This window comes from Cheilinus undulatus, linkage group 22, assembly GCF_018320785.1.
Source record: "Cheilinus undulatus linkage group 22, ASM1832078v1, whole genome shotgun sequence".
Lineage (NCBI taxonomy): Eukaryota > Metazoa > Chordata > Actinopteri > Labriformes > Labridae > Cheilinus > Cheilinus undulatus.
The window spans coordinates 25,392,970-25,409,751 of record NC_054886.1 but is presented as its reverse complement, the minus strand read 5'-3'; the positions used below and the strand labels follow the sequence as shown (position 1 = coordinate 25,409,751).

The 16,782-nt window shown below is 39.4% G+C and overlaps 1 protein-coding gene across 1 annotated transcript; it reads right to left on the bottom strand.

Moving 5' to 3' along the window:
• Positions 1-582: 582 nt before the first annotated feature.
• On the bottom strand, positions 583-16,209 carry btr12 (bloodthirsty-related gene family, member 12). Its single transcript, XM_041779923.1, has 8 exons — positions 16,159-16,209; positions 10,606-11,081; positions 9,187-9,378; positions 8,905-9,000; positions 5,275-5,508; positions 4,896-5,043; positions 3,933-3,959; positions 583-2,000 (listed from the first exon to the last, which is right to left on the bottom strand). Exons 1-8 carry the CDS (start codon positions 16,163-16,165, stop codon positions 1,462-1,464), a joined length of 1,719 nt encoding a protein of 572 aa, XP_041635857.1. The 5' UTR covers positions 16,166-16,209; the 3' UTR covers positions 583-1,461.
• Between the last annotated feature and the right edge of the window lie 573 nt (positions 16,210-16,782).

Genomic DNA, 16,782 nt, shown 5'->3' with positions numbered 1-16,782 from the left:
GGCAGCATCATGCTGTAGGGATGCTTCTCGGCAGCCTGGCCTGGTAGACTTGTAAATAGAGGGTAAGATAAATGCAGCAATTTTTGGGGGGAAAATCCTATAGCTACCAAATCTTTACAAAATAGCCTCTTTCATGTTACAGTAGATCGAGTAGTGTTAGTTCAGGTAGGTTATGGAATCAAGTGCTGCCATATAACTGAGATCAGCTGATCTAAAGAAAGTCCTCATCAGCTGATTGCAAGCTAATTTACTCTAGGCCAAAACCAAAACCTGTCTATGCTTTGCTACTCCCTCTGCAAGCTGCTTTTATCAACCCCCCTCCACCCCAGCTCCTCCTTTATTCTACCTCTGACTTCATCAGCATCATTCTGTTGTCATTTAGGCCTGTTCTGCTCTGTTTGTTGTCAGTGTATAGTTGTAGTAATTACGTGTAGTTGTACCACAGTGCCATTTGAGAATCACTGCTCTAGTGTGTACAAGAGAGCATCCAAACATACTGAAACTGTTTCAATTGTCACGTTTAATGAAAAAGCTCAGAAGAAAAGTACAAAAGTAAACTTTTTATGTAAAAATACAGAAAATATTTTAATGGTCCATGAGTAACCTGCACCATTATAAAGATTAATACAAAATTCCCTTTCATATAATGTCACAAATTTATAGCATGTACAAAAATGTCTCATATGTCCCCACATACAAGCTCAAACCTAGATTAAATTACATTAAATGTCATTGCTTTTATGTGCAAAGTGTCAGAAGTCTCATAGACACAGGTCAACATAGATTAACAGTGAAGACAGAAGAAGTTCAACAGGATTTGGACTTTACATTCATCTTAATGCATCAATCTAAACTGAAGATATGATATGGCCTCTGAAATATCCCTTCATATATCTGGTCTTCTTTTTTCTTTATACAAATGTACATAAGTGTAAACAATATGAAACAATAATGGCAGGTGTTGAATGTGTCCACCTCCCTCTGTGATAACTGCTCAGTTAAAACCACGTACTATCCATGACACATTTGGTTTCTGTGCAACTTCATTATTTTTTAACATTTATTTTTATTTAAAGAATAAAACTATAATAAACTAAAGTGGGCCTAATCTGTAATCTCCGCATATTCCATGCAAACAGAGTTTCTTCCGTACTGCACATGCCGTAATCCGGCAAACCGTGGCCTCTCTAGTCAGTCTCTGGCTGTGCCATGATCCATCTCCAATCACCTTCCAGTAGAGCCGTCCACTCTGATCATGTGACATGAATTTGTTTCATTAGACTGAGATAAAGTGCTTCTTAAACAACTAAAACTGAGTATTGTCTCAGCTCATTTAAGGGGTTAACATCCTCTACGACCAAATAATAGAAAATACCGTTTTAAAAAATGAAAACAATAATGCCAGGGCTTTTTGCTAAGCTGTTTCTGTCTATAAGAAAACTGGAACCTAGGTCAGTAAACTCAGGTGTGTTTAACAGGTGTGATAACAAGGGGGGAATTGTTCTTCCCATCCTGGACCAGGCATGGGCTAAAGATGGGATACATCGCCTCGTTGAAGGTGTAGCTGAAGGTGTAGAGATGCACGCGCGACTTCACATCATAGAAGGAAATATGGCCGCCTTCATAATCCAAGAAGATTCCAACTTTCCCGGGCTGGGACGACAGCTGTAGTGGCAGACGGGTCGAATCCAACGCCTTCACCTCCCCGTTCTTGAGCCACAGGCACCAGTACCCACCCTCAGGGCTCAGCTTAATCTCTCCTTTACGGCGAGCGGTAGAGCTGGCCACGCCTAGCGTCCATGCAGTCTTGCGTGCCACGTCCACCTCCCAGTAGTGTCGCCCGGAGCTGAGACGCTCTCTGCCCAGGACGAAGAGGGCGGGGCTAAAGCGCTTCGGACCCTCAGAGTGGGAGGTCTTCCGCTCTTCGTATCTCACCTGGCGGCCGTCGTCGGACACAGCCAGGTTCCTCTGAGCCGTGGACGGGTCCAAAATCACCTCGCCTGGATGGGACAGAGGAAAAAAAGAGGCTGGGTGAAGAGTTGCTCACCAAGTAATTCACCATTTCATGCTTTCAGTTTGTTTATAGGGATCTACATGATTGTAGAAAAAAGTAACAGAAATGGTTGAGAAAGGGCAAAACTTGATAAAAGTGGCAAAATGGGCTAGAATAACAGCAAAAGGTGACTAAAGCAGTCAAATAGTTTAAAAAAAAAAAAAAAAAAGATGTTGAAGAAATTGAAAAAAGTGGCAAAAAAGCCAAAAACCCCTGCAAAAAAATTCCCATATGGGCAAAAAGTGGTTAAAAAATTTACAGGTATGGGTGAAAAGGGCAAAAACAGAATAATAACGTCAAAAAAATTTAAAAAGTGGCAAAATTGAGCAAAAGCAGCCAAAAGTGGCAAAAAAAGACAAAAATGGGGAGAACTGGAAAAAAGAGTGGCAAAAGGAGCCTTAACTAGGCAAAAAGATGTTGAAGAAATTAGCAAAAAAAGTGGCAAAAATGGGAATAAAACAGTCAAAAGTGATTAAAAAAGTGACAGAAATGAGTGAAAGGGGAACAAACAAGATAACAGTGGCAAAACAGCTTTCCAAAAGTGGCACAAACAGACAAAAAGTGGTGAAAAAAGGGGGAAAAGGTGGCTGAAGATGGGGAATAAATTTGTAATAACGGTCAAAAAGTGGCAAAAAAGTGCTATACATGAACAAGCTGGGCTCAAAGTGACAAAAAAGTGTTGAAAAGAAGCAAAAAAAGCAACTAAAGTATGCAAAAAGTAAAAAAGAGCAAAAATTGAAAAAGGATGTTGAAGAAATGGACAAAAAGTGGCAAGAAAGGCAAAAAAAGTCTGCAAAAAAATGTACATACAGCCAACAAGTGGTTAGAAAATTGTCAGAAATGGGTAATGAAGGGCAAAACAACAATATTAATGTCAAAAAGTTTTTTTTTAAAGGGCAACGTTGGGCGAAAGCAGCCAAAAGTGGCAAAAATAGCCAAAAAAATGAAAAAAAAAACAGACAAAAAAATGGCAAAAGGCAGCTAAAAGAGACAAAAAGATTTTGAAGAAACTGGCAAAAAGTGGCAAAAATGGGCAAAAAACAGCAAAAGTGGCCAAAATAGACAAAAAAGTGGCAAAAACTGGGCAGACTTTGGCAAATTGAAGCTTAAGAAGGAAAAAAGTTACAAAAGATTTAAATGAAAAATAAAAAATGGCATAAAAAGGCATATATATGCAAAAAGTGGTCAAAAGTGACAAAAATGGGTGAAAAGTGAAAAAAAAATGGATTTAAATTTACATAAAGACTTGCAATAATGGATGAAAAAAAGTGGTGAAAGTGGTTAAAAAGTCCCACAAATAAAGAATTCTTACATCAGAACCCAATTATATTTTGACACACTTTTCAACTCCATAACTAGGGAACTTTTAGCCAGGACACTAGCAGCAATGCTACTGATCCAACACACATACACACATACATTGATATCATCAATAAATCAACACTGGAGATGGCCCATTCTCTGGGTTTTTCAGGGGCCCAGCCAGTTCTGTGGGCTGGCCTGAGTTACGCTTGGTGCACTCAGTTTAAATTTGAGCCTCAAAGTCAGTCGTAGCTGAGTGGGAGATAGGAGACTCGCTTTATTCACATCCAGCTGGTGCACTCTGCCCCTGGTCTCTATCAGACCTGGAAATGTCTAGCGGGGCCATAGCGATGTAGAGGTTGGGGGTGAAATCCTCACTCCTAAAGAGGTTGGATTCCCCTGCACTGAGCTTGTTGCTGCTTAGAAGAAATGGCACCATCTTGTGGACACTTTTAAGGGCTAAACTTCACATAAAACTTTTATTGCACAGCTAAAGATCATCAAATAACTCCTGATCTCTGAAAAATCTCTTATAAGACTCAGAAATAAATGAATGAAACAACATTCCTCTACTCACTTGAATAGTTCTGTACTCTCCGGAGCTCTGTGGGAGAGAAACCAAAACAGACAGAGAGGAAAAAGAGAGAGCATGTCAGTGAGTCATTCAAAGTCACAGCAGATGGCACGTGTGTGCAGCAAACAAGAAGAACAGGAGCTGTAAATGCTCCACACATATGCTGCTGTCACTCAGATCTCTCTGCTGCCTCTCCAGTGATTCTGACTGCCTGAACTGTGGCATCAACACCATCTCCATCTGTCCCACCTTCTTGTATGTGTGAACGTGTGTGTGTGTGTGTGTGTGTGTGTGTGAGGGGGGGGGTGATGAGTGCAATGATGAGTCACTTTTCTATTTCAAAGTGCTTTTACTGTGACCCATATGTGCCTGCTAAGCACTGCAAGTGTTACAAGACAGGAGGGTTTTACAGTAACGTGTGCAGACTTTGATTTAAAACTAGAGTAATGCAGCAAAGTTGATCTAAAGAAGTTTATCTCCAAAGTCATGTTTTTAAAGGATGGCGGCTATCCATCTTCCTCATTATTATTATTATTACTATTTACACGAGAGTTAAGAAGGTTGGAGGTTGTCAGATGCTATTGTGAGGAGGATGTGATTGGCACATTAAAATGTTCTTTCTTGTTTCACTCTGGGGGATGTTCAGTTTATTGCAAATGTTTTAGTATCCATCCCCCAACTTAGACTTTTCAATAAGCTTTTCTCTGAGTTGCTTGGAGTGTTCGTTTATCTTCATGGTGCAATGGTAGCCAGGAATACTGATTAACCACTGACTGGACCTTTCAGACACAGGTGTCTTTATAGGCTTTATCTATGTATTGTTTTTAAGTCTGGCCACTACCACCTTACCAGTAAATCTTTGCAACTACAAAATGTTTAAGAAAAATCATTAAGCCTCCTAAAACAACACAGTAAGTCTTTATAAATCATGTTTAACAACAAATAATCTTTAGTTAGTTTCCTCACCTTTCCCGTACAGCCGTTTGAGCTCCTCCTGGAACTTCTCCATGAGGTTGCTGACAGAGGTACGGATGGTTCCCAGGTAGAGGTCCGTGTTGATGCTGACAGCCGACCAATCAGTAGGCTCCGGTGGGGGCGACAGGGTTGAGATGCTCTGCAGGACATTAAAGAGGGAGGTTACACTACACTTTTACAAGGATCCAGTGCTTGTTCATGTGTATGAGCAATCACATCATGCTGAGGCACCCCTATCCTAGGACCTCTACTTGGTGGTACCCAAAGAAGAATTGATATTATTATATCTGGTATCCTAACACAGCTAACTAAAAATATGTAGTTTATCAAAGGTTTGACTTCCAAAATGGCGGCCACAAGCCTGTCTTACCTGCAAGAAGACAATTTTGTCCTGCGTCTGTGCGAAGGCCTCCAGCTCATTGCTCCTCCTCCTCAGCTGGCTCAGCTCATTCTCCAGGCCTCGGGCTAATTCCTGCGCGTGTCTCTCGGCCTCTCGCTGCCTCGTGGAGATCTGCTCCACCAGCTCTGCCTGACTCTGCTCCACCATCCGCTGCAGCTCGGCGTACACCTGCCAGCTCTCCTCCAACTCCTTCTGAGCACTGGCCTGCAAAGATACATTTTTTTATTAATAAAGGTTTGAAGGTGCTTTTCCAATTTCCAATGTCTGACAAAATCCACCCATGATTACAAGCAGGTGTTGCTGGGTGTTGCATGGGTTACAATTGAGATCATCAGTTTATGGACTAGTGTGGGAGAACTGTTGGTGAAACTCAATTTTCAGTTGTTATGCAAAATTTTAATGTGGTTTGTGGATAACGGAGCACTGGTTAGTTATTTGTTTGGATGATTTGTTGGGGTTGAAATTCAGGGTGGTATTTGGCTCTTGTAAACTGCTAAGTTATGGTAGAAGCTAAAGGGCTGTTTGATAGTTGTGCTAAATGGACGAAATTCTCAAGGACTGTCAGTCATTTTGGCCGGGGACAAAAAGTGTAGCAGAGAGAAACTTAAACTTCTGACTCTTGACATTAGATCTGATGAACTTTATGGAAGTTAAACAATAAACTCAATATATATTGATTACAGCTTCAAGATCCCATAAGTTTATGTGCAGGGAGTTCTAAATCTGCCTAAGAAGATTTTAAGTAAATATAGTTGTAAGACTACTAACACCAGTTGACTGGCTTAATTCCTATTGGCTGGTGGTTTGGCTTATGTTATAACTGCTCTGTATGCACACAAGACGCTTCTCTCAGCTGCAGACTCATGAGTGTCAATCCCAGGTGACCAGTTTTGGTGATGGCAGCTAGAACCATCCCAGTATTCCATACTTTTAATAGAAAGTCAGCAATTACTGATCATGATGGCCAATCAATTAGGGCAAACCTTATCATAATCCCATAAAACCATTATATCTCTCATTTAAATGCCTTTATAATCACTGGTTGCCTTTCTGTTATCGGGGTGTCATAGTAATTCCCTTGCCCTGTCTACATTGTTGTCATATCTGCTCTGCATGTAACTTGTGACTTTAGGGTGAGGCCTAAACTAACTAAATTAGAAGATTAACGCTGCCAATTCAATGATCACAGCTCTTTAATGGTTTCTTTCCTGAGGTGCTAATGATGTGTCTGTCTGCTGCTTGTGAAACCAGACCAGCAGGTTCTGTAATACCCCAGACAAGCCTAAAGACAGATTTCAGTGTAACTCTTAGTGATCTTACTAAAATTTTTACTTCAAACAAATGAGCAAAAACTGTAAAAAAAAAAAAAAAGTTTAAGTTTTATCATTCATACCTTAACATGAGGTATAACATGAGGTTGATCAAAACTTGAGTTCAGTTCCTTAACAAAACTCTTCAATCCAGTCACTGTTTTCATCTGCAGCCTTGTGTTTGTATGGTACACAAAAGGACATGCGTCCTGATATTTGATCTTCTAGTAACTGAATATGTGTTGTATTTTAAAAGGAGATAGAAATGTCGCCAAGCAGGAAACAGGAAGAAGCTTTGAACTTGGGAAACTTAGCCTAAAGGACCAAAATGTCTCTGTTTTTGTATTATTTAGAAGAACAGATTGTAATCTCATATTTATGTTAATTTTGCATCCATATTCACTCACAACCTTTACTATCCTTGATGTTTTTGTTGGACAAATTTTACTGTAATGAGGTTGTGGCTAAACAGGGTGTGGGAAACTACAGGTAAATATTTTAACACTGGTTCCACTGGTTTGACGGCTTCAGATGGGTTTTTATGTCTGTATACATAAGAGGGAAACAAACAGCAAAAGCAGGCCTCCTGCTGCACCACAGAGAACGAAAGGAATGAGAAGAAAACGCAACATCCTTACTTAACTCTGTAGATGTGAAAGCAAAGGTAAAGCTAGTCTGACATTTTAAAGGTAAGGTGAACCAGTGCATGTAGACACTGATTGCTTGAGTCTACATGCTAGATGTGAGTGCTGCTACAAGGACAAATAAAGCTTTGAGCTGAGGCGAATAAAAGAGGCTTTATCAGAGAAAAGCTGGTAAATATTTAACCTGCAGTGCATGAGGAGAGAAACAATAAACCGTCCAGTCAACACTGACTTAAATGGAAAAAAGTATTTGGCCACACGTGGTAATTATTGAATTCAAGTGATGTGATATTAAGAGAAAGTGGAAGCATTTAGGAACAACAGCAACGGAGCCATGAAATGGAAGGCCGCCATAGCATACCAAGACATTTTGGACAATGCCATGCTTCTGACTTTGTGGCAACAGTTTGGGAAAGGCCCCTTTTCTATTCGAACATGACTGTACCCTAGTGCTCAAAGCAAGGACTATAAAGACATGGTTGGATGAGTTTGGTATGGAAGAACTTGACAACCCACAGAGCCCTGACCTAAACCCCATCCAGCACCTTTGGGATGAACTGGAACGGAGATTGTGAACCAGGCCTTCTTGTCCAACAGCAGTGCCTGACCTCATAGATGCTCCACAGAATGAATGGTCAGGTGGCCGAATACTTTTGTCCATATAGTGTGTGACGTATAAGTTTAAAATCTTTAACTCATATTGTTCGAAGGCGACTAAAACTCTGGAATGTAAGACTCCACATATAATGGCAAATAATGAGATTCAGCTGACCAAATCTCTCATGGTCAAACCTGGCTTTAGAGTAAACAAGCTAGCTGTTAGCTACCTGCTACATTCACAGCAGAAATAATTTCAGTTCTCCTTTCCATGTCAGTTTGATTGCAGTATGTTTCACAATGTATTGTGCAATCAGGCCAAAAAATCAAAAAGTTGGACCTTGATTTCTGATGTCCATCTACTTTATGCCTTACAACTGTTATTACAACCATGGCTGTGTTTGCTGTACTTCCTCCTTCGGCCAGCTTGCTCCCTGATTGGCTGTCTTTCCATTCCGCTTGACAGTTCACAGAGCGTGGAAACTGCTGTCTTCAGTATTTTGCCAAACAACAGGATTTCTGATTGCAGTTATGGGTCATGTTTATTGGGCTGTCTGCATTAATGCATAAGTAATGACATGATAAAGGTCCATAATAAGCGCATTATTTTCCCTTTCAGCACACTTTAGTTATGTGCTGTAATGTCTTCCGGTAGTTAATTGCATTTTTTCTTAATTAATGCTTTAATCATGGAACTTAATGATCACAGTTATTGCAATTAATCTTTATAGCCCTACTTATCAGTCATGGTTTTGGTCATAGTTTGCTGTATTTTGATATTTGTATGTTTTCTATGCACTCATTAAGAGAAGGTGATGCACACCAAGAATCCTGCCTTGTAGATTATAAATGTAAAATTCACTGTCTTATCTTTTTTGTATTTGTTTATGGATGCTGTTGCTGAAAAGTTTGTTACCAGGAGCTGAAAACTGACACCAAATCTTTCAAACATGCCGTCTTTTCTAACCTACGTTACCTCTTTTCTACTGGCACACGATAACTCAGATGTCAGCGTTAGCTTCCAAATTTTTTTCTACCAGCAGACTCACCTTGATCACCTTGATGGATTGTTTGATCTCATCCAGTTTCTTTGATCGCTCCTTGATCAAGTGTTTCACCTCTGACCTCTTCTTACCCAGATTACTCTGCAAGAAGAAAAGCAGTTCACTTAAATCCGTGTCAGAATTGTTCTGAAGCACTTAACTAGCATGAAAGTCTAGCATGAAGGTCTATTTGCATACATAGAAAAACAGTTAATTTAAAAATAATAAGCCCTTTAAAGCAAATCAGTCCAAAAAGAAATTAAGCAGCCCTCTTGTCTGCACCCTTACCATTTTCTTCTTCCACTCGTGGTCAATGGGGACAATGTCGTGAGATTTATGCGTGGCCTCGGCACACGCCATGCAGATGCAGGTGTGGTCGGTGCGGCAGTAGACATCCAGGAGACGCTCATGCTTTTTGCAGATCTTCTCGTCCAAGTGGAAAGTGGGTTCGATTAGACGGTGTGAAATCAGAGACTTCACCTAGGAGGAGAGACTAGAATGAGCAAATGTGATAATAGCACTCTATAGGAGTGAGAGCTTTAACTCTTAGTGACAATTATAAGACAAGTATAAGCTAGAGAGATCTGAGGCTATAAACTGAAGAAAGTTATGCATGACAAGCAGCATATCTGGTATGTTTTACACCACAGTGCAACCCCTGACAGAAGTGAAAGTTATGTACATATGTACAAATGCACAAATGCATTACAAAACCCTAAAAAGTAAAGCTGGGACAAAATACAATGATATGTCATATGTAATGTCAGTAAAGATGTTTTTTCCCTTTCGTTTACAACCATAATTCCAAAAAAGTTGGGACACTGTGTAAAATGTCAATCAAAGTAGAATTCAATAGTTTTAAAATCTACTAATCCCATATTTTATTCACAAGAGAGCATAAACAACATATCAGATGTGGTAACTGAGAAATTTTACCATTTTCATGAAAAATACTAGCTCTTTTGGAACATGATGGCAGCAATACATCTCAAAAAGTAGGTTCAGGGCAACAAAAGGCTGGAAAAGTAACTGGTACGGATGAAAAAACAGCTGAAGGAGGATTTGGCAACCCAAAAAACGAAATGCAATCTCTGTGAGCAAGGGACAAGGTCCTCAGGTCACCCTGCCTTAAAAACTGGCATGATTCTGTACTGGAAATCACTGTATGGACTAAGGAACACTTCCAGGAATAACTCTCTGCCAACGCATTTGGCCATGCCATCCACAAATGCAAGTTAAAGCTGTATAAGAATCCATACGTGAACACAATCAAGCCATAAGCCTTTTAAAATGGACTGAGGCAGAATGGAAAACTGTTCTGTGGGCAAAAGAATCAAAATTAGTTATTCTTTGTGGAAACCCCTGATGGTGTGTCCTAAAGCGGATAGAGACCATCCGGTGTGTTATCAGAGCACAGTTCAAAGCCTGCATCTCTGATGGTATGAGGTTAGATTAGTGCCTATAGCGTGAGTAGCTTACACATCTGGAAAGACTATCAATGCTGGAAAGTAGATAGAGGTTTTAGAGCAACATATGCCCCCCTCCAGACACTGTCTTTTTCAGTGATTGTGTTTTTTCAGAAATATATTACCATTTAAAATTGATAAAAATTCTAGAGACAGTCAATATAATAAAAAAAACTATTAAAAAAAGACAAAAAAGGAAATTTTGTAACTTTGCATTAATCCTTAAAAAAGGTAAACAGACCTTTTTGTGATGTCGGAGGTGAGCCTCACAGAATGAGCCCGGACAGTTCACACAAGACTTGTGCGCCTTCAACTTCCTCCCAATACAGGCGTCACATGGGACATCCCCAGGCTGAGCGAACTCCCCAGTGTCTACCGTTGGAGCGCCCGACTGCCCTGAGTTTGAGTTCAGACTCAGCGTGGAAGCTCTTGACGCAGCTCCCCCATCTCCTCCCGCTCCTCCGGCCATCATTAACCCCTGAAACTGCGAGGAAATCTCCGCCAGGACCCTGTTGACGCTCATCTCAGGCTTCTTGGAGTAGCTCTTCTTGCACATGGGGCACAGGAACTTCTTGCTGTGGTTCCAGTAACCTTGCAGGCAGGCCTTACAGAAGCTGTGGCCGCAGGGCGTGGAGACGGGCTCCACGAAGACCTCCAGGCAGATGGAGCAGCTGAACTGGTCCTCTGAGAGGAGGCTGCCTCCTGAAGAGCTGATGCCTGAGAAGAAAACAGACATGATAAAGTTAGAGTCATATATTTGAATTTACAGTTCCTATAAAAAGGGCTGATATAATTTGGCTTTTTTGACTAAATAAAAAAAATACCAAAAGTACCAAAAACATCTTTAATGTCAAAGTGAAAACAGTATTCCTGGCAACCATTACACCATGAAGACAAAAGAACACTCCAAGCAACTCAGAGAAAAGTTTACTGAAAAGTCTAAATCAGGGGATGGATATGAAATGCCACATTATGCTGAGAAGCATCCCAACAGCATGATGCTGCCACCACTGTGCTTCACAGTGGGGATGGTGTGTTGGGGTGATGTGCAGTGTTTGTAGCATCTTGTCTCAGCTCCAGGGGATGTTCAGTGCCTTTTCTCTAAGTTGCTTGGAGTGTTCTTTTATCTTTAAGGTGTTATGGTAGCCATGAATACTGTTCTCACTTTGATATTAGGGTTTTCTTGTATCTTTTCTGTCAAAAACAGCCAAATTAAATTGCCCATTACTGATTTATAAAATCAATAAAAGGGTCAAATATCCCAGTGAATTAATACTTTATTGGCGCTGTACATCTATTCACACAATATGGTGTTAAATTGGACTGTTGTCACTGATTTTGTCACATTATTTTGGGCTGAACACAAATGTTGTCATGGTATCCCTTTAATATAAACACACCTTTTCTAAGATTCCTGAGTGACAAATTTGTGATCACTCCCTGAGTGTTTAGTAACCATAGAGCTGTAATAGAATGACTGACACAGTTAATGTGACTGAACTTCATCTCTGCTACAGATGATATAACAAACAGATCATTTACAGTGAGAAATGGGCCAAGGCTACGTCTAAGGTCAGCATCTGCATGGGTCTAATCTGCTACTGTTCTATGAGGTCATAAAGAGCCACTGAGGAGAAGCAATCAGAGAAATGAAGATGTTTTTCTATCTTGGCTATCTGTAAAAATCCACATGCTTCAGCTAAAGAACAGAATAAGGGTGCAGTTTATGGTTAAATGCATTCAGTTGTTTTCTTAGGTATATGATAAAAAGGATAAAATGAAGTGACTAGTTGTCATACTTCCAGACTTAAGCCAATCTTTGGGCCTGTATGCATAAAGAGAAGGTAGGGAACCGCTTGGGTCTTGTCCACAAAGGGTCTTTAAGATATAATCAGTATAGAGAGTTGTGAAGAAGTCTTTGCCCATTTCCTCATTTCTTATTTTCTTGCATTTTGGTCACTTTTAAATGTTTCTGATCATAAATTTTGATATTAGACAAAGATAAACTGAGTAAACATAAAATGCAGTTTTTATTTCTTTACATTCATTGATTAAGGCGATGAAAGGAATCCAAACCTACCTGGCCCTATGGCATTGTCCCCACTTGTTTATCATGAGTGAGAGCCATTATCCACAAATGGAGAAAACTTGGTACGGTGATGAACTTTCCCAGGAGTGGCCAGCCTTCCAAAATTAATCAAAGAGCGCATCTACGACTCAACCAAGAGGTCAAAAAGGGACCCAGGACAATGTCTAAAGACCTGCAGGCCTCACTTGACTCAGTTTAAGTCAGTGTTCATGATTCAACAACAAGAAAGAGACTGGGCATAAATGGGAGAGATCCAAAGCCAAAACCACTGCTGACCATAAGGCTTGTCTTACATTTGCCACAATGACCTTGACCTCCCAAAGACTTTTGGAACAGTATTCACTGGACTGACAAGACAAGACATGAACTTTTATGAAGGTGTGAGTCCTGTTACCTCTGAGGTAAAACTAACACAGCATTTCATGAACCTCTTGAGACCAGAATGCATTTTTAGTTTCTCCCAGTTAATCCAGATAAGTAGGGCCTGATGAGGTTAAACGCTTAGGCTTGTCTTTAAACAGGAATTTGTTTTAATCAGAAATGATGCCCACAAATGCCCCCCAGGTGGACACAGACTTTTCGAGTGAAAGCATGAACATCATTTTCTCTAAAAGTTCTGGATTTCTTTGACATTTGCCTGTTATAAAATCTAAACTAATTCCCTAAAATAATTTTAAAAAATGTACCTAAACTTTTTTTCATAAAGCCTAAACATTTAAATACATTCCTCAAAATTTCATTCTATGAAAATTCCCAAAAAAAACAAAAAAAAAAAACAAAAACAAAAACAAACATTTCCCTGAAATTCCCTGAAACAGTCAAACACCGTGGGTGGTAGTGTGACTGTTTTGATGTTAGTTTTATGCCATATGTTCAACTTTTATCCCGCCAGTCCACAGAATATTTTCCCAAAAGTCCTTAGGATCATCAAGATGTTAATTTTTTGTAAAGTGAGACAAGTCTTTGTGTTCCTTATGGTCAGCAGCGGTTTTGGCTTTGGAACTCTCCCATGGGTGCCATATTTGTCCAGTCTCTTTCTTACTGTTGAATCATGAACACTAACCTTAACTGAATCAAGTGAGGTGTTCTGGGTTCTTTTGTGACCTCATGGATGAGTTGTTGATGGGCTCTTGGAGTAATTGTGGTAGGCCGGCCATTCCTGGGAAGGTTCACCACAGTTCAAAGTTTTCTCCATTTGTGGATAATGGCTCAGTTCTCTGGTGAAAAGGCTTTGCAACCCATTCTAGATTGTCTTTGTTTCTCATCTGTTTTAGAAACTGTTCAGATCACAGCATGATGTGTTGCTTTTAGAGATAATTTAAAAAAAAAAAAATCTATTTAGGTGCTTTCTTGATTCAACAGGTCTGGCAGGAATCAGGCAGGGGTGTAACAATTCAACTCAGCTTTTAAAAATATGTGTTTAATTGCAGGCAAAACAATAAAGCCTGTATTTTTGTTGCTCATATAAGTAAATGAGTATTCACGTCTAATATAAAAGGTAAATGTTGCTTAAATTTAGGGTGGGCCATGTCTTTGTTTGGCAGCCATCATGACAACCACCAATCATCTATTACTGGGAGTAGAGATAATGAAGCAGGAGTCTAAACTAACAACAACTACTAAGATTTTACTCTAAGGAAAAAAGCTACATGCTGACAGAACACCTTTTGTTTTTTTAGTCTTAATAAGTTCTGATTTTAAAAGCCAGAGAACACAAGGACTTTTGTCATTCTAGCAGGAAGTGAGTTAAAGAGCATGTGAGGAATGCAGAAAGTCAGGATGGTCAGCCTCACAGCACCTGCTTTAAAAGAAAACACAAATCCCTCTGAGAGGTTACACTGTCCTCATTACAGACATTTCTTAATGATAGGCGTCAGCAGTTTGATGTTTGTATTGGTTTAATGCCAGAGAACTACATTTAGGAGAAGTTAAATTAAGAGAAATACACACCCAGTCTTCAAAAACACACATTCTCCCACATGTCCAAACAATAACCTGGGCTCTGCTAGCAGCTTTCGGTGAGTTTTACTGTGAAAAAGGGTTTTAACAACTGAAAACCTAATTTTGAAGCATCTGCTTGGATTCATTCTCTAACACACTGGCTCTCAATGGCTGGGTCAGGATCTTAAAATGGGTCACTGTCAGTATGCCTGTGAGAAAATGTGCCAAAACATCCATGAAGTTCATTTAAAATAAAGACTGCCCACAGAAACAACAATCCAGCAAATACCCCCTCCATAAATCTGATTCAGCTCTTCGTAAACTGCAATTAGACGGAGAAATTTATCTCAGGTGGGATTAATCTAAGAAATTCTACACTTTTTGCACTTTATCTAAAACTGCTGAAGAAGATCACAATTAATTTAAGAAATTCTTTACTCTCAGTTAATCTAATGATTTCCACAGGTAAACTCATTTGATCCAAGAGTTGATACATTTTGTCTCAATCAATCAAAGAATGTCCATAAAGTAATCTTAACTAATCTAAGAGTTTCTACAGGTATTCTCAATAAATCTCAGAATTTCTACAGGTAATCTCTATAACTGTAAGAATTATTACAGGTTATCTCAATACATCTAACAATTTCTACAGGTTTTCTCAAAAAATGTAAGGATTTCTACAGGTGATCTCAATAAATCTAAGATTTCTACAGGCAATCTCAAAAAATCTAAGATTTTCTACAGGTGATCTCAATAAATCTAAGAATTTCTACAGGTTACGTCAAGAAATCTCTGAATTTTTACATTGTATCTCAATCAGTAAAAGAATTTTTACAATCTACTATGATTAAATTTCTTTGGCTAATCATTTAAAAGTTCTACTTGATTAATTGCACTTCAAATTAGAATTTCTACAGCGATTCCTGATTAATCGAAGCACTTCTATTGTTATTTACAATTTTGCACCCTTATTTTGTGTTTCAAATTTTCATTTTTTTCATCTAAACATTTTTTTAAATCTCATTTAGTTCATTCTACCATCTGGAACCTAGAGCATTTGACTTCCTGTTTGGATGCAGATCTGCTTTTATTTTGAAAGAAAATAAGGAGCTCCAGGAAGACTGAAGATTATGACACTAACGTTACCACGGGTAAAGAAACTTGCCATGGACTGAAAAGGGAACAAGTGAACAGTAAAAAAGGTAAATGTTTGATAACACAGGGCACTGCTGACTTTTGCCCACCAGCCTGTCTGTGAGGTTTTTTTTTTGTTTTTGTTTTTTTTTAATGAAATGACACACATTAGTCCACAAAAAGAACGACTCTGATTATGTTCCAGTGAAACCAAGTACATTTAACTTTGACAGTTGTAAGTTTCAGTTTTAACTCCAATGTGTGTTTTTGCATGTCCTTTATTTATGATTAACAAGGTTAGAGTCCCCCCCTTCCCCCCTTATGTGCGACCCTGTCTGCTCTTGTTTTGATTCTGGTTCTTCCTTCTCTTACATGTGTTTTTCATCTGAGGCTAAACTGTGATTTTTTTTCACACTAACTGGTTAAAAAATAGCAGAAATCTGAGCCGCAGTGTCTCATAAAGGAGCTGGTGTTGAGTCCTGATACTAGACCAGTAGAGAACAGCAGCTCCAGTACAGAATCAACAAAGTACAGAAACCTGTGCCTGTCTGAGGATCACAGAGCTTCAAATATCATCAGTCCACAGAGAGTAACAACATATAAAACTACAAGAAATTAGGCAGGACTTACTCTGCATGTTTCCGTCTGACGTGGAGCGGTGTAGTCCTTTACTTTGTGTACTTTGTTATGAATCACTCAAGCAGCTGCTCTGCTCTTCCTGAAACTTGAAGTGGCCCTCCCACTCTGAGAGAGACACACCCAAACCTGTCGTGTGCCCTCCTTTTGTGACCACACTCTGAGTTCTGTGGCCTTTTACTGTACGTAGGCAAAGCCTTCACCAGAGACTGGAGTTGATCACTGCATGTGAAAACGACTGCTGGTTTAGCAGGACACAGTTGTTCTGTATGGACATTAAAACCTGCAAGTGAAATCTTCTTTTACAGTAAGAAATTATTCAGGCTTTCTCCAACTTTTCATCAAATAATCTCTACAGTTACAGTTCAAAGTATCTGCCATATCAGAAATCCCTGTGGCATGAAAGCTGATGGCAAAAAAACTGAGGGAAAAAAATACACTTTAGGACAAAGTGGCTGCAATTCCAACCAGAGCTCATATTCCAAGCATTTACTAGCTTAAATCCCAATCTAGTCAAAAATCTATGTACAGCTATTTGCTGGAGAGCTAAAAGAATACAATTTTAAATCACTGTGAAATGAATGAAGCAAGCAGAGCCAGATTTTTCAGGGGTGAAAA